Genomic DNA, 26,410 nt, shown 5'->3' with positions numbered 1-26,410 from the left:
CTCACCCGTTCTTCAGTCCCCTACAGTTCACCATGACCCATGGTGAGCACATCATCCCTTTAGTGTACATACAAGCACAAACACACACTAACTCACCAGGCAGTCTGTTCATGTTGACCCCCTGGGCAGACAGTCCAATTCCCATGTACCTGTAAACGCCAATAAGAGAGGACAAATGTTAGCTACTAAAAATAAGGACACTGATAATCTCTGAAACTGTATTTAAACCATATATTATGCTCCTGATAAAATTACTAGTCAACTGGTTTTAGTGACAGTTTATTTTAATGGTCTAAATTTAAAGGAATAGTTCACCCAAAAATGAACTGTCATTAATTACTCACCCTCATGTCATTCCAAACCTGTAAGACTTACGTTAATATATTTAGAACACAAATTAAGATTCTTTTTGATGAAATCTGAAAGCTTTCAGTCCCTCCATTGATAGCTACTTAGGGCGTTTTCACACCTACCTTGTTTGGTCCGGATTTTCGGACTTTTCAGTTTGGTCCAAATCAAAATTGCAGGTGTGAAACCTCCCCCGTACCACGGTCCGGACCAAACAGACGAAATTTGGTCAGACGAAAAGAGGTAGTCTCGGTCCGGATCAAACTGAACAAAGGTTTGGTTCGTTTCTAGTGTGAAAGCATTTTCTGTATGGTTCGGACTTTCAGACCATTTACAGGAAGTTCCTGTTTATGTTTAAATATTATAATGTTATTTTTAAATTCAATCTAGGCTACATTGATTATGAAAAGTGAAAATATGCGCAATATGTCAGAAGACAGAAAGTCAGAAATAATTTTGAACGAAATTTTGTATGATTTTGCTTAGAAAGCATTTCTTTAATGGGAATTTCGTTTTGTATAAATTGTATCTTGATTTTAATCAACGTTTAATCAGATAATTGCCTGGATTTAATAAATAAGAAGCAAAAAGAATAGCAGACAATAATCGCGGGAGCGATCATGCTTTACACATGAACTGGAGCGGGTCTCAAATAAACCGAAACTCAGCAGGCTTGCCTCACAAACATGAGAAATATGTGTATATAAAGCTTGAAATGTCCACTTTTAAACGTAACGAATAAAAAAATAGTCAAGCAATGCGCATTGTGGCGGTGATATGCGTCCGTTCATTCATTCTTATCAAAGACGCTGACGTCAGACGCACGTCCGTTTACAAACCAATCAATGTCCAGATGCAGCCCACAAGGATGATGACGAGTGGACGCAAGTGCGTCATGTAAAGTTCTTTAGTGCGCTCGCATGATTGCAATGTGAAACCAAACCAAAACTAACCGAATGTATAAAAAGTATCAAAACATGAACTTCGGTTCGGACCTTGGTGCGGACTTTCAGGTGTGAAAACGCCCTTAGACGCTTCAAAAAGTTCATAAAGAAATCGTAAAACTAATTCAAATGAATTGAGCGGTTTAGTCAAAATTTTCTGAAGAGACTCGATCACATTATCTGATGAACAGATTTAAAGGGGTCATGAATTGAAAAATCTAATTTTCCTTGAGCTTTTGAGATATAAGAGGTCATCATACTATAAGAATATCCTGTACGTTTTAGAACCGAAAACTTCCTTGTTAGTCCAAAAAGAGCTTTTATTGAAACCAAGCCTAGAGGAACTACTCGTTGTGGAATGTGCCTATCGATAGGTGAAAGTCTGCCTCTGCAGAAGAAAATCAAAGCCTACTTCATCATTGCAACTTGGGCCCTGCCCACTGGCGTGGTAGTGAGATGATGAGGAAAGAAGAGCAATACACAGGATCACTGGACTAAAAATAACATTACCTTCCAAAGCATCCCAATGTTAGGAATGTGGTTATTTATTTTCAACAGTGTGAATGTCTCAGTTGAGTATTATTTATTTGTATTCGGTACATTTCACTGTTTATTATTTGGTAAATCAGTCGCAATTTCAGTGCAGGCTTTACAAACTGACTTTTACGATATGAACTCAACAGTTATGCGACAACATGTAAAGAAATGTGTACATTCTAGCGCCTGATCTCTAACCTCTTGCGGAAATTCAATCGTGCTGTGTAACACATGAGAATAAACCTCATTTGTTCTTGCTGAAGCTCAAACGTGCTGCGTAACACATGAGAATGAGCCTCATTGGTTCTTGCTGAAGCTCAAACGTGCTGCGTAACACATGAGAATGAGCCTCATTGGTTCTTGCTGAAGCTCAAACGTGCTGCGTAACACATGAGAATGAGCCTCATTGGTTCTTGCTGAAGCTCAAACGTGCTGCGTAACATGAGAATGAGCCTCATTGGTTCTCGCACATCAAGCAAACATGCTTGAGCTTCCGTTTACTGTATCTGATGTGTGAGTTGATAAAGGTTTATGTGAATAAAAGCCTAAATTCAATCTGTTCATCATATAAAGCAATTGTGTCTTTTCAGAAAATTTGGACTAATCTGCTCAATTCATATGGATTAGTTTTACAATCTCTTTATGAACATTTTGAAGCACCAAAGTGGTAATTGTGTAGCAGCCAATGGAGAGACAGAAATCCCTCAGATTTCATGAAAATATCTTCATTTGTGTTCCGAAGATGAGCTAAAATCCTAAGGGTTTGGAATGACATGGGGTGAGTAATTAATGAAAGAACTTTCATTTTTGGGTGAACTACCGGTATCATAATTATTTACCCTGCATAAATAAACGATACATAAGAAAATAGAATTGACATTAATGCATTGGGTAGATGCTTTTATACGTATAAAGCGACTTACTTTGCATCTAAGGAATACAATTGAAAGAGAAAAGGAATACCTTCATTAGCAAAATTTCAGCTAAATTTTGGTGGCAAAAAAGGTCCATTGTCTATTGTCAATAGTGTTGCTCTGTATAAAGCACAGCTCACACAGAAGTCACTTTCGAACCAAAAATATTTCTGTTGGTCAACTTGAACCTGTTGCAAAACGACTGGATTTCGTTCATGAAAATTAGAGCTGAATAACAGTAAATGTGACCGTACCTTAAAAATAAAATACAAGAACAATCAAAGAATAACATGCTATTGAATAATTAAATTAATTAGGGCTGTTGATTTAACGCGTTAATTAGATTAATTAGTTATGGTAAAAAATAACGCTTTAAAATGATTAACGCATTTAACGAACTTGCCCGGCCCCAGACCTAGTTATGTCATCTTACATTTCATACAGTTGATTAATTAAGAATATGATGCAGGGCAACACTCACTGTGTGATGAAGCCTATAGAATGCAGTTAGAATGTCCACAAAATTCAAGATATGAGGCAAAAACGCCCGTTTTACACTGGGCACGTTTGTTGTGATCCGCGTCAGAACGCGATTGTTCCCGCCAGTGCAATGCACGAAATCACTTGCAGGCTCACTCTCGCTTGTATCCAAGGTAAATCACCAAAGCCGCGTTTCCACCGCAGGAACTTTACCCCGGAACCAGGAACTTTGGGGGGGAACTCGGTGTGTTTCGACCGCAGGAACCAGGGTCTAAATGAAGTTCCGGGTAAATATTTCCCCCTCCAAACGGCCCTGCTTGCGAGGTGGGACTTTTGAAAGGTTCGCGAACTTTCGGGGGTGGGACTTGGGCGCTGAACATGCTGATTGGTTGAGCTCTCGCAGCTATTTTTTTTTTCCACCGCCATATTTACAAGTCTTTTGCGAGGTGAGTTCTGTGGGTTTTGCGTTCAGTAAATATTTTTTTTGCAACAATGGAGTTCAACAATAAATTCGACCGATGGACCGACGACGAGGTTCAGGCTTTATTGAGCATATATGCGGAGGAGGACATCCAGCGGGAACTGGAAACGGCGACCCGCAATGAAAAGGTATAACGTTACCTGAAGATATCGACTCGGTTCCAGTCACACTGGAAAACAGTGCAGAGAGAAATTGAAGAAATTAAGACAAGATTACAAGAAATTAAAGGATCATAACAACCGGAGCGGTTCCGACCGGCGTATCAACAAGTGGTATGACCGCCTGGACGCGTTGTTGGGACAGACCGTACTTTTCTAGGGCAGCGGTAACGAAAGACTCGGCTAGTGCGTTGTTGGAAACCATCCCGGAATCCGAGTGGGTTGAAGGTAAATATATCATCTTGGTATCATCTATTAAACTCGTTGCAGTGTTTAAACACGTTGCAGTAACTTTTTTCAACGTGCTTTTCCAGGTGTAACGAGTGGCCCTGATGAATCGCAGGCAACGGAGACCAGCGTGTTTCCCCCCGCGGTCACCAGTACGTTATAGAGCTGACAAAAATGTGTATATATTTAAAAACTGATGTGTAATCCTTAATGGTTTTGTTGTTTTTAATTGTAAACTTAAATTGCCCATGATAAAATTTGCACACTGGGCATTGTTCAAGCTGGCCAAACAATTGTTCATTATTTGTAGTGAAAACACTTTAAATAATTAATTGATGGTTTCTATTGTTTCATGGTTGCCTTGTGTATTAATTTCCATGTGTTTCTGTGCAATTTTTCTACTTAGAGAAAAGGAAAAAGGACTGTGACTTTTTTGATGCACTGAGGGACATGGAAGATGCTAACCGGCCGTCCTGCAGCATGGACAAGAACAGCGAGACCAATATATTCAGCTGTTACTGGAGAGCCAGGCCGAGGAGAGATGAGGAGGCAAGAGTTGGCATTCCACCAGTCAGAAGCGGAAGAAAGCAGAGGGACTTTCAGACCGGGTTTCTGTCTGTTCTTGGACAGTTTGTCCAGTTGTTCAAGAAGTAGCCACAATGACCAGCCGCTTGAATGAAGCATTTGCACTACCACATTTGTACTTTATATATTGTACATGTTGGCACAGCTCTTGGACAGGTTACTGAAAAATACACTTTTTTTTTATATTGTTGTTTTCACATTTTATATTTTCATTTTATTGTTCTAGTAATTTATTTGTCTTTGCACACTTTTATTTTAATTTTGTAAGAACTAATCTGTCTAAAATAAAGTAAAATGTGTAAAATGTCACTGTGTCTTTAATTTCCACATTCTAACTATATAACCACATTCTAATTGTATTCATATAGTGTAGGAAGCAAATAAAAGGGCTGCTGCTCGCAAGTCTTTCTGAATATGCACATAAACATATCTAGAAAACCCAAATATTATATTTTTAAATGTATAACTATGTGAATGTAGTATAATAACTTATAACCACAACTTAAGTGAAGCCATAAGTGTGGTCCTGCTTCATTTCAAATTTGAGGAAGAAGTCTCTAAAATTATGCATTTAATGAAGCATATTGTAATACTAGTCATGTGAATTTTTTTTTTTTGTGAATGTTAAGAGATGTTATTGTGATAAAAAATAAAATACTTGCAGTCTAGTACCTAATCTTTCAACTGCTTAATTCAGTCTATTGTTTTCATTCAATTAACTTTTCACACATCTGTCATGACTGAAACCTCATTATCCTTTTATAGAAAATGTTTTGTTTTGGAATTGAGCTATTACAACACATTCAGATTTTGGATTGCCCATCATCCCATTTTGCATTAAAATGGTCAAACCAGGTGAAAGTGCACGTTTAAATAATTCAAAAATTGCTTTATTGGCATGAATGTAAATTGTACAATATTGGTAATGTGTGTACATAATCAGCAAAAGCAGCGCTGCTTGCATCTCCTACACTTGTTATTGTTGCAGACAGTATCGCGCAAAAGTGATTACTGTCCGTCGGTAACTGGGAGAAGCAGTCGCGCGCATTCCCACGTCACCGGACTAATTTGCCTAATCTCCCCGGTACTTTAGACCGCGGTGGAAACGCAGATTGTAGCAGGTCTGGGGGAGAAAAAGTTCCTGGGAAAAAAGTTCCTGGTACAAATAGTTCCGGGTAATTTCGGTGGAAACGCGGCACAACACTATCATTCCTTGCATGTGTTTTATTGAACTAAATACATCGTAATCTGATAAAACGCATGCGCAGGTTACTTTTCTTGCGCACCAAGTACGTGTTGCCTTCACATTCACGTGAATCGAGGCTCAGTTGGATCGCAAGTTGCGCAACCGAACTCAGACCTCTTTCAGGCAGACCGGGGTTTGGTACCCCTGACAGCTCACCCTGGTCCGCATGACCGCTTTCACATTACCAATTTTTTGTGTGAACCGTGCCCCGTTTCGAACTAAACTGCCCTCACATTTACATCATGATATACAAGCAATATCACACGAGCAACGAGTGCAATATCACAAGATTTTTGATTTTCTGTCCAGAATGCGATACTGATCTTATACAACAGTTTAATAAAATAAATACGTTAATTTTGTGTTGTTTTAGACACAATATTGTCTGTTTCAATACACAGTGGCGCTTCATTTCACCGCGTTTCGGACGAATCAGGTGAACCAATGATACAATGGACCATAAAGAGAACCATTTACATTTACAATTTTCATAAAGATAATCATTTACTTCACTCCTGAATGAATCAGCCATTTGAACAAATCAAATGAATGAATGACTCAATGACTTATTCAATTAGCGCCACCTACATTTACCGCCACCTACTGGCAGTTTTAGTTTCATTAAAAATAATTTCATATAATAAAAAAACAAACATTAGGTAAGTTATAGTTAAAAAAAAAAAAAAAAAATTCTGAAGCTATTTGTAATGTCTATTTGATTTTTTGATTTAAACAATAATGACTTTAAATGATCTTGTGGGAGTAATTTCTCAGCCAAATTTAATGTGCGATTAATTTGAGATTAATTAGATTAATTAATCACCACATTGTGTAATTAATTGGATTTTTTTAAAAATAGTGATTTCATCGCTTGACAGAAGCTAAAAATAATATTACAAACAATATAATGAAATTGATGGTGATTAAACTGAAGAAAAGCCCCTGTGTACAAGTGCTTTGGGATACATTTTAAACGTGCTAAGTGAGTCTGAGAGAGAGTTCTACAGTGACTAAAGGATGACTCAACACTTTTTAGGCACGACCTGTAAGTTGCAGTTAGATGACCAAGTAGAACAGGAGCAATCCTGCTGGAATATATTTAGTAATCACATTGCAAAGTGGTCACAGGAAAGGGTGGGACTCTTTTCTATTTATTTTTGGACAATGATATCCTCAAACCGAAGGCATGACAAACACCAACTACTGACTCAAGCATGACACAGGGTCATAGATTCAGAGCAATTATCATTCTGAGACTGTGAAAAAAACGCCTTTTCATTCATTTCAGAATATCTTAGCGTTTGGTTTGTGATTTTGCTTTAATGAGCAACCATACGTTTGTGTAAAACCTGATGATCATGTTCCTCATAATGATTTGAGAATGATCTAAAGAGGATCTTGGGCATGGAAGAAAAGAACACCTGAACGTCACATGATCAGCGACACAAATTTACAAGGCGATGTAGAAATAGTGCAGAATAAATATTGCTTATTCATTTGACCTTATGATTGACTTTGTTTTAATTTGTTCAAAGTCCTAAGATTTTCAATGTGCTCTTAGACTTTTGAACCCCACTATGGGCCCTATTTTAACGATCTGAAACGCAACTGTCAAAGCGCGAAGCGCAAGTAACTTTGTGGGCGGGTCTCGGCGGGTCAAATGTATTGCTATTTTCCCGGCGGGATAAATGGCTCTTGCGCCCGGCGCAAATCTAAAATGGGTTGGTCTGAAGTAGCTTCATTATTCATAGGTGTGGTTTGGGCGTAACGTGAATAAACCAATCCGAGCGTCATCCAACATTCCCTTTAAAAGCAGGTGCGCAAGTTCCATTATGGATTGCTATTATTATGGCGTATTTACCAGGCGCACGCCAGGAGCGGTTCACAGCCGAGGAGACTGATATGCTTGTAAGAGCAGTGAAAGACAGAGAAGTGAAGTTGTAATGTTGTACATTATGGTAAAGGTCATTTCACAGTCTTTTTTTTTTCAGTCTTTCAGTTTTTTCAGTTTTTCAGTCGATTTTTTTTCCTGGTTCTTGACGGACAAACCAATTTGTCAGATGTCCTTATATACATATATGTCTTGCCACTATTGGGCAAACAGGTCTTATCCTTAATTATTACAATTAGCCTGAATCATTTGTAAGCTAGATTTATGCCTATTTTTTCACATCTTCGTGGCACACCACAATGATTTCCGTCATCTCATGTGTTAATATTTTTTTGTGTAACAATTTATGATTTGCAAAAATAACTGTTGCATCTGTGTAGATTACATGAGCAAAGTGTATGAGCGTTGTGCACGCTATACATTATGGTCAAGCATGCGCCCTTAAAATAGCTTAATGAACAACGCGCAACGCGCCACTGACTTTAGACTAGGTTTTTTCTGGTCAGTGGCGCAATTGTTTAATGGAACAGCAAAATAGCACCAGGGATTGTTTGCGCCGGAACACGCCTCCTTTTTTGCGCTGAACCGCCCAGGTAGCGCAAGTTCATTCACTAGTTTAGCGACGTGCTTCTGTGGAGGGAAAAGCGCGCTTTGCGCGGGTGCAAAATAAGAATGACACATGCGTCGGTGTACAAAGTCAATTGCGCTGGGTGCAAGATAGGGCCCTATATGTGAATGCATCTTTCCAAATTATAGACAAATCTCAGTAAAACACTGTATACAAATGCCTACAACCAGAAGCTATTTGCACTCACCCATCTCTTCCTTTGCTTACGATCTTCACCTCAAAGTAGTAGATGCCACAAGCAGCGGGGATGGGATGGGTGGCCCGAACAGACGCTGCATCCTTGTGGTTTTTTCCATGGCCTAAAGCAAGATGGAAACATTGAGGGAAATGAATCACTGACCAAACAGACCCTCTGGTAAAGATGACTGTCCACATAAATAACAACAAAGTTCAAAGAAGTTTTTAAGAGCACGTATAGAGGGTTTTCAGCTAGCGATATGTCACCATGGTTGACAACAACAGACTCTCTCCAGTTGTTTTTAAATGCATGAACACATCTTATGGGTGTCCATACAACAGAAGTAAATGGTCACCAAAACTGTTTGGTTACCAACATGAATTAAATATATATATTCTTTTGTGGTCCACAGAGGAAGGAAAATCATGCACATTTTCAGGCACAATATGCACATTAATGGAGTTTAAATAAACCTAAATAGTATGGGCCGGGCCCTAAGTGGGTTTGTCCATGGGTTCCATGTCATCCAATCTGAATTAGATATTGGTGCTAATTCATTTAGGGCCGACATGGAACCAAATATGGGGCTACTGAGTCTAGTTTAGATAGGGCCGACATAGAACTCGTGGGCCCAAACTCAATCCCATATTGAGCCTACATTGGCCCCACCATGAAATGTTAGCTGGGGAATGACATGAGGGTGAGAAAAATACAGAATTGTTTGGGTGAACTAATTATTTTCAAATGTTAAAATACTCTTCAATCTCAATTTGATGTGCAGAGACATCTATAATTAAGCTGAGGTTGTATTCCAACAGTGTGGAAATAAAATATTGCAATGTCTGTTTGAGTGGTCCAACATGCCTTTTGGCTCAACCAATGGCACGAGTTTGTGGTGGGACTACCTGTTTGTGAGCACACTCCCCTTCTACAGTTTGCTAGTAGATGAAGAGTGTTTGGAAAACCTGTTTAGAAGGAATCATTCTCTCTCTTTAGTGCTGTTAGTGTTTCATTTCAAATTATACAATGCACTAGAGCTGCACGATTGGTTCTATGGCAAGACATTTTCATTTTATGAGGTTTTTCAACATTAATATGAGTTCCCCTAGCCTGAATATTGTCCCCAAGTGGCTAGAAATTTTGATCGGTGTAAACCGAGTTCTGGGAGTCTTTCTCTGCCTTTGAGAAAATGACAGCCCATACGAGCGGATCTTGAATTCTCCGGTTACCTCCTTTCCTCCGCCCAGAGAATTTGGCACGCCCAAGCGAGCGCCATATTTGTTTGTCCTTGAGAGATCATGGCTTGTGAACGAGTGAATGCTGGCAGTTTCTCAGTGTTTGGATGTACAAATGAAAACAGAAGTCTTTTTTCAGTTCCTTCTGATCTGTGATCACTGATGTGTAGCTAATTATTCAAGTTCACACAGAACTTTATTATTCGTGCACACGCTGCGGCTTCTCTCTCTCCCGACAGAACAGTGTTTTTGTGTTTTCTATCTTGTGAGTCAGTGTTTTTGTACGTCCTCGTCACGTCTATCTGTTCTAAAAATGTGCATACAGTCGTGAGTTTCTGCTCAACATCGGCAGAGCCACATCTCTTTAGAGATAAACCTCACGCACGCCGAAGCTCGGGCTGCACTGACCGGTCGGCCTTCAACATCCCCAACCCCCAGTACTGCATCTGGCCCACAGCGGAGGCACCAAACGCGGCGCGAGATTAAGCAGAAGGGGGGTAAGCGTGAGGGTATCCGGCTAGGCTAGCCAGCTATCCCCACAATAAACTGGATTACATTTGATTACTGCGCTGTTGTCTTTGTTTGTGCTGTGTACTCAATGCACGTCACTGACACTTTTCATATGATAGGAAAATATCTTAAAATAATGCTATTATCAACACTTACTCGTAACTCGTTCATCTCGACAGCTGTAATGGTACATTACATGTTACAAAGTTGGTAGAATAAGGAGGAATAAGGAAGAACGACTCGTGTTTATTCAGAACTCTCAGATACAAACAAAATAAACTCGCGCTGACAGCGCTCTCACAACTCAGTATTTACAATATATAACTTTGTTAGCAATCGCTCCGTCTCTGGTCCATTGCTGTCCGGTTCGCGAACGAATCGTTCTATTGAACCGGTTCTTGTTAGTGAACCGGTCGAACCAGTTCACCAAATCGGACTGAATCGTTCTAAGCGGTGTAAAAGCTTGCGAGTACAAATTGCGCTGAAATGGTCAGATACACACAAATGTATGTACTAAATAACCGTCTTGACGAGTATGCACTAGACATGTGCCGGTAAACGGTAATGCGATATACCGCAATAATGAACATGCACAATATTGTTTTCGTGGGCACTTCAAAATACCGTGAATAATTATTTATTACGAATTATTCCGATTTTTAGAATGAATTTTAAGAATACTTTACCCATCAACCGTTTAAAATGAAAAACACATCAAAGAGGAACGCGCACTGATGTAAATAGACCGTGCATGAGCTGAGCACATGGAATGAGGAGATGCACTGAAGTGCACATTCATTCTTCGACAGCAGAGGGCGCTGACGGAACAGCAGAAATGCAGCCGTTTCCCCAGTAATCACATAACCTAATACATAATACTTAAAGACTTAAGGCTATTAATTTTCAAACTTGTATTTTATATTTTAATCTGGACTAAATGACATGCCCTAGATATTGTTTGAATATGTTCTGACTGTTGTTCAATCACACACTTTACAAGGCTCCAGTATTTAACATTAGTTCCTTCATTAACAAACTGACAATGAAAAATACTTCTAAAGCATGTATTAATCTTAGTTAAATGTACATTTCAGCATACCTATTGTTCTTTATAATTCTTTTGCACTTTAATCTGTTTTAAATATTTGTTTACTTTATACATTTTTGTGTATTGCTTTATTGTATTTAAATGTTTGGTTCTTTTGTTATAAGAAAGTGATTTAACCTGTTATAGTATGACAACACTTTTTTTGCAACTTATTTCAATATCGTGATAATACCGTATACTAGGGCTGAACGATATGGACAAAATTTCATATCTCGTTTTTCATGCCAGATATCTCGATATCGATACAATACGATATGACTACGTGTTCGGTGAAAACCAGAATCTGAATTAAAATGTGTTTGATTTAAGCCTACATTTCAAAAAATTTGTGTCAAAAAATGTATTGTTTTTAAGCCTTTCGCACGTACGATCACACAGGTGTAATCAGTCTAGATTGGTCCCTGAAGCGTATGATCAAGTGCATCACATGATCAACTGCTAAATTCAAATGTTGAATTTAGCCAGAGACAGGCACGATCAGAGCTGTCATATATCACAACTTTTCAGTGTTTTCAACCACATACGGTTTATTTTAGGCTTCAAACATATAAATTCACATAAGTACTAAAAAAATAATACATTTAGAGTTTGTAAAATACACACTGATGTCTATGGAAGAGGTAATAATAATCCTTTCCATTATAATTCGGCACGTTTTATTCATATCAGATATACATTGTGTAAGTAACTTCAATGTTTACTCTATTCTATTCCCAGTTCACCAGCCACTTACTTTTAAGTATTTCGGGAGAAGTGGATGAATTCACGTGTTGTAAACATAGAGGTTGTAAATCCAACAGATCCGATTCTCTGAACTGCGTCTGCGGCACAAACTAACACGGCGGTGCCCATCGCGCATACAGCTCAACTCACGCGATCGTTATAAAAGGTGTTTAAACAACAATATACTTCCACTTGCACATATTTGACAATCGGAATATCAGATATTTCATGCCATAGCTAACACATTTGTGAATATTCTGAATAAAAAAGGAAAAAATGACATAAAAAAAGCAGATCATCATTCACTCAGCGCTGTTGCTGCTGCGGTGTGTCACGTGACAAGCAATGACGCGTCACCATGGAAACGCTGCCCCCCCCCCCCCTCTCACAATATAGTTCCCACGTCCCTGGTAGTGTGTACGCGCTGGCTTTAGCGGTGCATTCAAGGGCACTCGTAAAACTGATGTTTGTTGTGACTGCCAGAGTTGTATGCAGGGCGAGCGCGGAGAGGGGAAATCTATATCGTCTATATCGTTGCTTTTTTCGATAGTAATATCTTGAAAGTTCATATCTAGATATAGATACGATAACGATATATCGTTCAGCCCTACCGTATACCGTGATAAAAGCTTCAGCAATTAATCGCAACATGAAAATTTGATACCGGCACATGCCTAGTATGCACGTAAACCCCGTCGTGACTCGCGAGTGAACGTTTGTGCAACTGCATGTAACCGTATCCGTGTTCGCTCTTAAAGTGACAGCTGTCGAATAAACTGCTGCTGTCTCTGAGTTTCTCTTTGTCTTGTGGTGTTTGATGAACCTTTATGACACTCACTGCTCTTGAATGACTAACTTTTGCAACCTTAAGTGTAAGGATTAATCTAATTTAAGGGAAGACCAATATTAATTTACATTTGATTTCTTATTAAATGTCTTTAGTATTTCTTACCTCAATACTAATGTTAGACCTACCTGAAAAATTGTTTTTAAAAACAAAAATGCACTGTATGATCAAATATTTAGGTGAGATAATTATATACATTTATTATATACATTTATTTGGGAAAGATGGCCTACAGTAGCCTTAAGTTATCTCATTTTCTAAAATAAACACTTGGTGGTTCTTCAAGATCTTGACTCCGTTAATTTAGAGTTAGTTTCATTTCTACAAATAGTTTCATTTCTACAAATGGTGCAAACTCTGCAAGATTATAGATAAAAGATTGCCATTCCCCTGCCATTCTGTGATCGGCAGTGATCGGCAATCGGCAGATCATGATCTTGGTGATCGCCCCAAAAATGCTGATCGGAGCATCTCTTCTATTTGAAACAAAAAAAGATTCACATTTTATCCAGAAACGTGCAGCTCTACAAGGCACCTTTAAAAAGTTTTATAAAGTCAACAGGAAAAAAATGACCCTGTTTACTTTAAGAGACCTTTCTAGTCTTACACAGTGTCCTAACTACATGCACGATTAAAGGTATCTTTTCCATGTTAATTTGAGTTTTTGTCCTAACCAGCTGTGACAGCGACACTTGATGATATTTTTTAAATGGTTTCTATTTATGCGACGTCACGGCTGGAACAACAACACAAAACATGGCAATGATAATCTCAGGTAGTGTTTATGTGCTTTCTTTAATGTTAAAAGCGTGTAATGTGACTTTGAATACATTTAGTGCCCCCAGTGCAACAAGTATATTCTATGACAAAGATTGTTTTAGTAATTCAGTATGTACTTTTAGTAATGTTTAAATGGTAGCCTGACGTCGTCATACTGAATTCTAGTCAGAATATGAGTCTGATATTGCTCCATATGGGGGCGTGTTTCAACCGAACCAGGAAAGAAAATGCCTCTGCACGCAATTGGATAGACCTACAACCAATCAGAGCAACGGAGCGACGCATAGTCAACAGAACTCAACTGCACGTGTGCTGGAAGAAGAAGATGAGTGTAAACGATCTTTGCCAGTGTTGTAAAAAAGAATTTAAGGATACACGGAGTACTTTACCAACACGATCATCATTTTTGAGAGAAATAGTAAAGATGAATGCATACGAACAAGTTCTCCCTTTAGGATTAGAACGAATTCAACCCAAGCCCTTGTTGGTGACGTGCCTGATTATGTTACTGCGTTGAGCATCTGTCCATCATCGTATAAAGCCCGCCCTGACAATTTGATTGGTCCGAACAGCTCTTGTTCGAGGATTAAGTCCAGACCGAACTTCCCGACCTCAAATGTTGTGGGCGGGGCTAAATTCGTATAAATGGTGTAATATTTGTGAATTTGTTTCATTTCCTTGCGAGTGCTGTCAAGATTAATCTCTGGTGCCGTACACTTGCTGCGAGAGCCCGCCCACACGCTGTTCTGATTGGCTGTGGTTTTTGATTGATTTGTCCCATCTCGTAGTTGCACCTGGTGTGGACAGACAAGTTGCTTGTCGCTGGAATCTTATCGCGTTGCCTGCAGTTAGGACATGGTGTGTTACTGTAATTAATCAGTGATTAATTCAAAAGGGGACTTTTTTTTTTAATCGTTTGTCAAAATGTTACAAATTATTTATTTTTAGCTCCTCCACTTCAACTGCAGACTGCACTGGTCCATTCAGATCACTTTCATGAGACCAAGTTATTCCTGATGCATAAATTAATTCTCATCCCGTTTCACTCAAAAAGTCAAATTACGGGAAGAAAACTGGTTATATGAACAGCATTTCATGTAGTGTTTAAAGTTAACATCTAATACGCTCCGACTTCACCATTTCTGCTCATTTCAATCGTGAGAAGTGGTTGAGAAGTTTGAAGAGTGTCATTGCCGTCTAAGCCTCCATGTACCATAGCAATGTGCTCCAATCTCCTAATCCATTTTCCTGCAGGTTGCTAACACCTGCCAGCATTAATAGACACTCAGTATTAGATTCTGCGGGGCCAGGCCTGCCTCCTGAGCCAATCATTTACTCAAACCTCACTGCACTTCAAGAGTCTCATGTTTAACTTCTCCATGTGAACGTATATGGACGTATCTTTGCGTTTATGTGCCCCGGTCATGTAACTTAACCCACACCTGCAGTCTGATTGCAGAACACCATGTCTCTGTGCTACTGTATGTGGTTTGAAGCACAAGTGTGTAAAAATGGTGTATTAAGTATATATTTATGCTTCATCATCATCATCTCTGATTACTGTAATAATATTAATCACTTTTATTTTTAGCATCCCAAGTTCTGCTACCAAGCCACAATAGGTTTGTCTGCCAAACCCAGACAAGCATTCATAATCAAGAACACACACAAAATCTATTTATATTCGTGGCTCACACAACCAGAGTAAAGGCAGACGACCCTGTATGTGCAAATCCCTAACTCTCTCTTTCAACACACACACACACACACACACTACAAATGCACATACGTGTACACGCTCCTCCCCGCCCCCTGCTCAAACGCTCAATCTATTTATACATCATGCCATGACCACACCATTCTGGGAGCACAGAACAGCGAGAGGACCTTGGGTGATTCTCTCCTTCTTTAGCTGCTTGTCTGTCTGTCCCTCCCTCTATTTCTCTGCCAAACATGTTTAATGCACAAAACACAAACGGCTTTCATACAGAGTCCTCCTCTGCAGTGCATAATCATAGGTCTGCTGCATCTTAAAGCGCTGCTCTAATCCAGCGTAGGACATGTAATTTACATGTAATCTGCACTAGCTCTAGCTGCTTTATACATGCCTCATTTTTTCTCTTATTTTGTAATGGGGTGAGCCAATAATCTGTTAACACCTTTAGGACACATAACCAACTCATTTCCAGTCTTGACTCTTGACACAAGGGTGGGATCTTACACTTATACTTAATAACCCAATAACATGCAAGCGCCTTAAACAGTGTCGTGTCCTTCTTCTAGGTAATGCTCCTTTAAAATATCCCAGAAATCGAGCGAGCGAGAGAGAGAGAATCCCTGTTCCCACCTGGTATTAAGATGTATTTTCGATTATCACAAGTGGCCAGCCAAGACACATTACCGTTTACACCTGCGTTTCAAATGCGTCTCGTGTGACCACTTGCGTTCAGATTTCGTCGAGGCCCTCCGCTGTTATTTCGCCAGACTCTACATTGCTTTCCTTTTTGCCGCACAAATACTATTGAAAGAACCTGGCTTATAATATGAATGCAATGTAATATAAAATAATGCATTGTCTTGCATTTATTAATGGGATACCATCTCCCAGAAATTCGTTTTTGCAGGGTTTTTTTTGCAAAAAATAGTATGCACCATAGTAGTATTTGTTTAATTGAAGCCAATTCATGCCAATTGTATGTTCCAACAGAACATGATCGTTTTCATTACTGCATTACATTCGTGGCTCTGTTTACACCTTGATGCATTTTGGTCGATTGTAACAAGTATATGATGGAGACACATTCCTGTTTACACCTGGTGTTTTAATTCATCAATTTCAACCACTTCAGTCCTGATTTCTTCGAGGGAAGGGGGTGGATAAATGTATGGGCGTTTTCAGATAATTCGATCTAATGGACGAAATAAGCTCATACAATTTACATATGAACGAGCCCGGAGATGATGGAAAAACATATAGCATCAGCTTTAATTTCAGCTCTGATAGCTGCAAGGCCATGTGCGTGTTATATATCAGGAATGGAGAGAGACCATTGTGCTTGGTACGTTTTTCGTCTTCAAACCAAACTTGAGTCTCCAGCCGACAAAGTTTAAATCCCATCTAGCTAGCCCGCTTTCCATAATGTTTATGCATTAGATCATTTGGTGGTCTTTTGTGACTGAGTGTTGCCAACTTAGCAATTTTGTTGCTAGATTTAGCAACATTTTTTTCTCCAAAAAGCACCTAGCAACAAATTTAGCAATTTGTTTTATTTAATTGGCAACTTTTAGCAACTTCTGGAAAGTGACTCTAATGCAAACAACACACGTACAAGCTAGCGCAACAGGCAGAGCCGTTCATTCATAATTCCTTAAGATCGCTGTGGAAATCGCTGTAAAAATCGGAAGATCATTTAGGTAGCATATCTACGGAGCACTGCACATGACATGCAGGAAAAAACTAGTAGGCTAAATCGTGCGCACAATTTATTAATCAAGGGAAAAAATTAGTAAACCATGTGGACGGTTTAACAAATCGAGGGAACTTAATAGTAAATTGTGTGCATGATTTTTAAATAGAGGGAACGAATTAGTCAATTTTGTGCACAATTAACTTTTTTTCTTGCATGTCATGTGCGGGGCTCCGTACATATTAACTAACACATTGCTTTAATTTATTTTACATACAAATCTAAATTAGCATTTCAAATAATATCTACGCATTACATAATTGTGTAGATTTGCCTTGTGATTACGTAATGATGATTACATCATAGCGCAATGATGTCACAACGTCATTTAGCAACTTTTAGCAACAAATCGATCTGCCTTTAGCAACTTCCCCTGAAAATGAGTTGGCAACAGTGATTCGACGACATGAACGTTTACACAAAGAAAGCAATCCGAAACGCATATTAATACTAGGGGTGTGCCAAAAAAAAAATCGATTCACAGAAGAATCTAGATTCTCATTTGCAACGATTCAGAATCGATCTGAAATGTCCAAGAATCGATTTAATAAATTAATAAAATCAGCTGGCTGTTCGCCTCCGTTTTGTAACTAGCCTATATGCGACGTCCGGACGTCACCACGCAGACAGTTTTTGAACGCGAGCGGCAAATCACTAAAACAGAGAGGAAGCAAATATGGATGAGAGGGAGATCCAACCAGCCCCGTCTTCACTTAAAGCTAAAGTTCGGCGTCATTTCGGTTTTTACCGAATGCCTGGAAGCAGTGCGCTGGACATGACACACACAGTGGGCAAGCTTTGCAAAATGAAAACCAAGTATTTCGGCAGCACAACAAATGCGCGGGCTCATATTACTAGGCATCACCCTGAGCTCAGCGACACGGAGCAGAGTCAGCCGCCAGCTGCAGACCAACGCACACTGCAGTGTTTCACGAAACTCCCAGCACTTTATTTTCATAACTTGTTATTCTTTACGTTACTTTGTCTGACTGAGAAATATAGATTTTTTTTTGGTCTTCACCGGTTGTGTTCTACATGATATTTGTGGTAAACTGCAACTTTCCTGGGAAATCCATCTATTTTCAACCATTTTGTATTTTGAAGAAGCACTTTATTTTTGTTCCAACTTATTTTATAGCTAGCTACTAATGAGTAGCAATTGAGAACCAGACAATGTTTTTGATAAAAGGCACTTTCCTGAGAATTGAACTTAATAAATGTGAAAAAGACACTTTAATGTATTCGTTTGTCATTCTGTATAGCAAAGCAGATGAGAGTAGATCATGATCAGAAACCTGATTAGAAATCATTATGGATAAAATCGAATCGTTTTGAATCGAAAATCTTTTTGAATCGAAAATCGATTATGAATCAAATCGTGGCCTCAAGAATCGGAATCGAATTGAATCGTGAGATGGTAAAAGATTCCCACCCCTAATTAATACCAGGTGTAAACAGGGCCAATGAGAACATTATTACTTTACAGTAATGACGATTTTAGGGAACGTGCATAAAGTGAGCATGAAATGGAAATTCACCTATTTTCTAAATGATCGTGTGATTGATTCACCTGCGCTCATTTATTTCAGCTTGTAATTTTTAACCAAAATATGTGACCCGTGCTGACAAAATGAGTTGCAAGATTATTATTTTCACATTCTCCATTAAAAACCTACAAAATGATGTATGATTTGTTGGAATCTGACCAAAAAAGACTTGGGTTTTCTGAAGGTTCCAGAACAAAACCACCTAGCAAGCAACCCAACAACTCTGGGAATAACACCAAATTTGACACACACCAAGTCAGAACCAAATATCTATAGGAAAATACATACACACACACACACACACACACACACACATACATATATATATATATATATTTTATTTTTTTTTCCCCATGATACCACAGTTGTTTGATTAACATTAATGAAACACAACCTATACATTACGCTGTACCGCACGGATCTAAATTAATGTTACACACATCAGATGTTTTTCCCCAACAGTTAACCAAACATTCACTTAAGACATAACAGATAATGTTTGCGTGAATACTCGCCAAGACAGATATTTTGAAATACTATAATTCTGTGTATATCAAACTGTCTGAGGCGTCTTAAATGAGGGCTTAATAAATCTTTTTTTTTTGAAAACTTCAAAATCTACATTTTTTACTTGTTTTGTCTGTAGCTTGAAATTACCCCGTGCGCATTCCAACTCCTTTTGCCAGCATGGGTCACATATCATGCCTAGATATTCCAGTAAAACGTTTGTACATATTCTGATATTCCGGCAAAAACAAACATTTTGTCCCCTTAAACTCACCCATTCTTACAATTGACTGCATGCTCACATTTAGCCGATGTGACTCCATACAATCAAAAACCAATTGAATCAAGTACCCGTCTGCCCTGCATTTTTTTCTCCCAAAAATCTATCCTACTCAAATGTACATTGCAACTTTATATTGTCATGAAAATAATGTCACAATACATCAGGCTGATTCTAGTCTTATGTAGCCAGACCTTCTGATTGACTGCAGTAGGTCTGGACTCCATTGCAGATTTCAATAGCCGATAATTCTTATTTTTGAAAGCCGATAACCGATATATTGGACATTAACCGATAATAAATCAGAATTCAAATTTGTATATAATCTTTGAGAGCCTGATTACAAATACAAAAGTCTCAAAAGCCATGTCCCAACTCCAAGCACACAATTATATAAAGTTCTTGTCATTATAATTTTCTGTAACCATATGATAGACTTGCGCTGCAGATGTTGCACATAACCGTATTTTCCTTTTCAAAGTGATTTCAATCATATTTCAAGAAATTCAAAGCCATCACGGTAAACAGTGCGCATCTGAAGTGTCTTAGCTGAAGGAAATAATCCATTATTTATTGGCTTTAATATATTGGCCAAATTTTCTTATCCAGCTAATAATGATAGCATTAAAAATGAACAAATCTCGCATCGATATGGTGGCCGATACATTGTGCATCCCCACTGATAAGAGCACATTACAAGCTTACATGAGGGGATCTGGATTCAATACAGCTTTGTTTTTAGGCAGACCTTTAAAGGGGTGGTTGATTATGATTTCACTTTTATGATTTCAGTTAGTGTGTAATGTTGCTGTTTGAGCATAAACAATATCTGCAAAGTTACAACGCTCAAAGATCAAAGCAAAGGGAGATATTAGGGAAGAAATTGCTTTTTAAGGACTACAACAAACGGCTGGTAGGGACTACACAAGCTTCCTCCCAGGTTAGTGACATAACTAACCCTGAAATTTACATAAACCCTGCCCCCGGGAACACGCAACAAAGGGGGTGAGATTATCTTGACAGAATATGCTAATCAATGACTTGAAGATAAGTTAACTCCACATCAGCTACATAAATTCATCAACTAACCATTCAGATATGTCCTGTTGCATTCTACATGCTGTCACTTCCCTGAAAACCTGGAAAATGCTGCCTTCGGAGGACACATTCCAAGGTAGGAAGGCATCAAGGCACGTCCGAATCTAATGTTAGCTTCACTTCCTGTCTCCTGAGATACCGTCATCTGATCGATTTTTGAAGGCAGCATAGATGTATCCTTCGCTGCTTTTGATATCCCACAATCGTGTGCTTTCCATTCTGTGACAGTTGAGTTAGGGGAAAAAAAACAGAAAGTTGCGTTTGCTAGTCAGTTTGTGTGTAAATGTACGTTTCCCTTTAACCAACATTTTCCACTTCTGATGTCATTTCTAGCAAGAAATGACTAATGTAGTAATTCAATATTTGTTTAGTTCTCACCAAAGCTCTCTCTATTTTGCTGTAGATCATTAAACGGTTACACTGCCTAAGAAGTCTGTCCGAAATTAGTTTTGTGATGTGCCTTCATGCACAAACGTTGCCTTACAAGCCAATGTCTGATAAGGCAGCGAGGCAACGAGTCAGCTGCCTAGGTTTTCGGATGCAGCCATTGCCTGTCTGCATGATGTAATCAGGTTATCAGCTCCGCCCCTAGCCTAGAAATCTAGACGCACCCTAGCGGCAACAAATCTAATTTGCAGCCAGGGTAGTCTAGCAACTCTCCGTTGGCTTGCGAGCTGAAAAAAACAAACTTTGGTCAGGCCAATCACATCGTGTATAGAGTCGGTGGGCGGGCTTAAAATAATGACAGCAGAGTTGCCGCGGTCCCCCGTGCTACTTGTAAACAAAGAACCTGGCGAACAGCGGTCTTTTGAATCGGCTTTGGTCGCGACTCTGTAAGACTTGTTGTTAAGCTTTTCTTTGAGTAAAGAACAAAGAATGGTACTGAAGTCATTCTTAAGAAATGAAGATGTGTCCGGAGTTTTGCCGACCGGATACAGCGAAAGTTTAATCTATCAACTAGCTCCGCTTCACCTTCTTCACTGCTCTGGTTGGTTGTAGCGCTATCCTATGGCGTGCAGAGGGAATTTGAAAGACAACCGTTTATCCCGCCCCACGGATTGAGCCCTGCCAATGGTGAGTTCCCAGACCCAACATCTTGATGTGGGTCTGGCTTGTCAGGCTACTCCGCCCCATGAGCAGCAGCTCATTTGCATTTAAAGGGACAAACAAAAACGGCACGTTTTTGCTCACCCTCAAAGTGACAATTTTAACATGCTATAAAAAATGATCCGTAGGATTTTTGAGCAAAAACTGCACATACACACTCTGGGGACATCAGAGACTTATTTTACATGCTGTAAAGAACGCAACACATGTCTCCTGGAAATCCTGAACAAATCAACCGTGGCCGTGACGTCTGTGGCTGAGACTAGGCTGATTCTAATTTCATTTACTTGTTGGAATTATTAAATATCATCATGATGGTAGGAAACATAATTTGAAAAAAGGCACAATGCAAAAAATCTAGCTTTAACTTCTTTATACAAAATATGATTTATTTAATTTTTATATGAAGTGAAGTATGACTAATAAAAAAGCGAGAGAAAAAGTATAAACATACGTATACACACTCTCTCATATAAAACAAAAATCAATCAGCATCACAGTATTACACTGCTATCTGGAAAAACTCCTTTTCATAGGGTCTCTCTGACAAAACATCTAAGGGAAACGTGGGAGCTGTACAAGGCTACAGCTGGCACCCATAACAACATCAGCTAAGCAGGCAAAAAAAAAAATCTACAATGTGAGAGAACAAAGACACAGGGAGGGAAGATTTGGGAGTGTTGTGCTAGTGTTAGCAAACAGGGTTTCACAGCTTCACAGAGACACTAGGGGGAAACGAACACAATCTGATGATGTCACCGCACCGACTGAACATGCATGATTGGCTCCTCAGACAGGCAAAACCCCTCTATAGGCAAACATTACAATGAGCTTAAAGGAAACAGAGTCCAGCAGCATGCACACAGGAATTGGACAGCAGTCCACCAGACCTCACAGAAACGAATTTAGGCGCAAGTTCTTTTTCTATCTATTTATCTTGCATTAAACTTCTCACAGGAGGTGGTGTAAAAACAGGGCACTGCAACATCTGCATGGGGTAATGCTGCAAAAGTCACATTTCCTCTTTTCATTAAGGGGCTCACGTCCTTGTCAGTGTGACGATGTGCAAAATTAGGTCCACATTGCGAACAAAGATAGAGCATGTGCCTCTCATGTCTTTTCCACTTGTTTCATCATGCACTTTTTTTAACATGTCCTAAATAAAGACGGAGAGCCACATTATTTAATATAATATTACAGCATAACATTGCATAGATTTTCATCACAATATTTGACAGCACCTGTCTTTACTTGATGGAAACATGATTCAAAGATATTACCTAATATCCAGTCTACAGAAACAGAATCTGGTACACAGGCCAAAATAGCACTGAAGGTTAATAGACTGCAGGTTAAATATATTAAGTGGAGCTGCTTTAAATACATATATTTAAATATATTGCTACAAGATGTATCTAATAGCTCTTTAAAAAAACAGATTACGGTAACAAGCTTTTGTTTGATCTTAATCGAATCACAGCAATCCTCCTTTGAGGATAAACTGACCAAAGTTAGGCTGACAGAACAAAAAGCACAAAGATCCTTAACAATAAGGAAGGAAATCAATATCAGTATATCAATATCATCTGACTGTTAAAAACCAAATACTTGGCAAACATCAGCCCCCATATGAAGTGGTAAACATACCCATAGCCTGAAAGAAGATAGTGGCCAGTGAGGTACAATTTTCCACAGACACAAAGCAGTGTACATTACCAAAATAATGCAGCGTTGTTCATTGTTGGGTCAAAGGGGATGAACTAAACTTTAAGGATAAACTTCCCACTGGGTCTGGACTCTGGGCATTAACACAAACACAGTGTCTGTTTGACTGAACACACATCATGTAAGCAAATGAACAACAGCTATAGTCTACACAAAAGTGACCCTCAAGTGGTAATGTATTGCACAACAGACACACAGCATTGTAATCGGAATTAGGTGAATTATAACAGCATTTGTTTTTCTAAACTAAAAATAACCAGGGTACATGTTGGTAGCATTTCAGTAATCTGTCAGACGACACAATACAGCCATTTTACAAACCTAATAATTCACATAGATGCTACAACAAAAGAGCTCATTGTTATTGAGACATAGAATATCACTAGTTTATTATATGACTTTATTGTGAATTCATAATCATACTAGTAAGCTTAATTGTAATGCACACTTGTGTTTAGCATGCATGTGCCTATTCATTTAGCGTTAGACTAGAAACTATAGTGTTACAACTAACTAAAGAATAAGTAATAATAGTACTTAACAAACTATTACTAGTAAATTGGACACCAGCACCAATACATTCAGCTCAGTAGCATGCAGTGGTGCTCTAAAATGAGGAAGTCCTCACACTTTTTTTGAAATTCATGTCCCAGTTACACTTAATGTTGTCACATTTTCCTGGTTTAAATAAACATTACATCTAAGAAAAAAAGAGAAACCGAATACAATCCTATTTTGTACTCATTAACTATTCTATGTAATAAATGTTCTTTTAATTTTGTTTTTAAGCATTTTTACATTTATTCCAAAATAATAGCTTACTGCAATTTAAAATATAGATTGTTCAGCTGTTCTTTTTATAGTCAACTTATTTTCATCAGTCATCAAGCTTGGCAAACACTGTCACACAGACACGAAGATGTAACTTTAATTTCCCCAAGCTCATGTTTTCAGGACATTTCACGTCTGGTTTTGGCATGACATAGCGGTGATATCTGAGAGGCCAAGTTATTTACTTACTTTTAAATTAATCTTCCCATTAACGGCATCATTTTGTTCATTCAGACCGATTTGCAAACGTGCACGAAAACAAGAGGCGGGATTTATCGCACAAACCAATCATATCCAACCACAGCCAATCATAATGGGATGGAGGCATTGCCTCCTCTCAAATAACTTTCCCCCATCCATTCTCAATTACCCCCCACCAAACCCACCGCATGCTTTAAGGGGGTCTGTTAAAAGTCAATGGGCTCAGGGGAGGCAAGAAATACTCCCACTGTAACTTTGGCCCCATCCACACAGAGACGTGTTTAGCTGTATACGTAAAAATGTTATATCGTATCAGCGTTTCGCCCAGATGGATCCGGCGTTTTGGGAGCCAGAAAACGGGGTCCCAGGGTGGATAAATCTGAAACCCATACCCTTGCGTTTTCGTGTGTACAGCCAATCCGTATATTTTGTGAAACGTGGATGTCATCACACCACGTCTTGTGCATGCTTCAATGCTGCATCCTAATTCGCCTATACTACGACCTAAAAGTATGTACTCTTTTTGTGAAGAAAAAGTACATACTTTTGAGTGTGTAGCAGAAAAGTATGCAAGCTTTGGGACATACTACTTAATTCAATTTAATTTCCTACTGTATTGGACAGAAATGTAGTAGCACGCTGATCTGCCATTCGCGAGTCTTTAATGCAGAGACTCTCCTCATGTGTTTGCAATTTAAATATAATGATACATTGAAATATTAAATGGCCAAACGTATCCTTACAAAAGTTTGCAATGCTGCTGCAGGTGAAATTTAATGAGGATAACATTGAATAAATATATTTTCGTAATTGATCACGCAAGCCTTTTAATCTAAACCTCTCTACTTAACCGTCGGACTCTCACATCCGTCATGTTTGTAGTTTTTTAACACTTTTTATCCGCGTTTGTAGTTCTAATTGAATCCTCGTCCAGCTCGCAATGGGTTGTGGGCAATAGCAGCCGTTAGAGTGTGTGCAAGTCAGCACTTTGAATTCTGACCGGAAATCGTAGACCATCCGGGTATCTGTGGAATACTCTTTTCAACATACTACGATTCGAGACGTACTAATTCTATTTTCGAATATTATTTAGGACGGATAGTATACTTGTGTATACACTAGATACACTATTTTAGTGCATCTCTGTGGCAGAATTACAGAGCCACATACTGGTCTGGCATGTATACTACATTGTTTTGAGTCGGGTTCAGTGGTTTCGTGTGTACGCAGATATTTCTTGAGACGAGGGGGAAAAAAGATCGGATAGGGAAAGCTCTGGCTTTGTGTGGATGTGGGCTTTATCTGCCGGTGCCGCTGTTAGACACCGTTAGAAAAAGGAGTGATTTATACACTTTTTGATGTCACATTGTGTAACAGTTACTTCATCCAATTTTTTGAGGAGGCACTGCCACCCTTGCCCCCTCAGAGGAAACACCCCTGATACAGCTCCAGTCGGGAATTAATAGCTTATATGTGAATCACAGATTCCCATAGAATTCAATGGCAAAAATGTGCAGTTTGTTAACAATAACAATTGAACTTACTTTGCGATGTTAGGAGTGTGACTAAAGGCAAAGTAGGCCTACTAGTAAACAATAAATAAGTACTAGGGACTAAATGAATAGATACTAGTCACTACTGGAATGACGACTAGTTTATTGTATATGTATAATGTCGAACTAGTTAAATTGAGACAGTAGTTACTGTAGTATACAGTAGTAATCAAAAGATAGGTTCTTAAAAAAATAGATAAACAGCTTGCCAAAACAATTGAAAGCATATATATTGCGCTTAGTGGTCGTTCTGAAAATAGACTGCTTTATTAC

At 38.8% G+C, this 26,410-nt stretch overlaps 1 protein-coding gene across 4 annotated transcripts in view; it reads right to left on the bottom strand.

Annotated features, from left to right (window-relative positions):
• ranbp10 (RAN binding protein 10) overlaps nucleotides 1–26,410 on the bottom strand; it is a 53,886-nt gene that overhangs the window by 26,305 nt on the left and 1,171 nt on the right. For all 4 annotated transcript variants that reach the window (XM_079825074.1, XM_079825073.1, XM_079825071.1 and 1 more), the window contains exons 2-3: nucleotides 8,628–8,739; nucleotides 97–149 (exon numbers count right to left, since the gene is read on the bottom strand). In XM_079825074.1, the coding sequence (XP_079681200.1) occupies nucleotides 97–149; nucleotides 8,628–8,739 (165 nt within the window). The remainder of the gene's footprint in view (nucleotides 1–96; nucleotides 150–8,627; nucleotides 8,740–26,410) is intronic.

This window comes from Gobio gobio (assembly GCF_949357685.1).
Source record: "Gobio gobio genome assembly, chromosome: 9".
NCBI lineage: Eukaryota > Metazoa > Chordata > Actinopteri > Cypriniformes > Gobionidae > Gobio > Gobio gobio.
The sequence above is the reverse complement of the archived record's forward strand: the minus strand, read 5'-3'. Positions and strand labels throughout refer to the sequence as shown.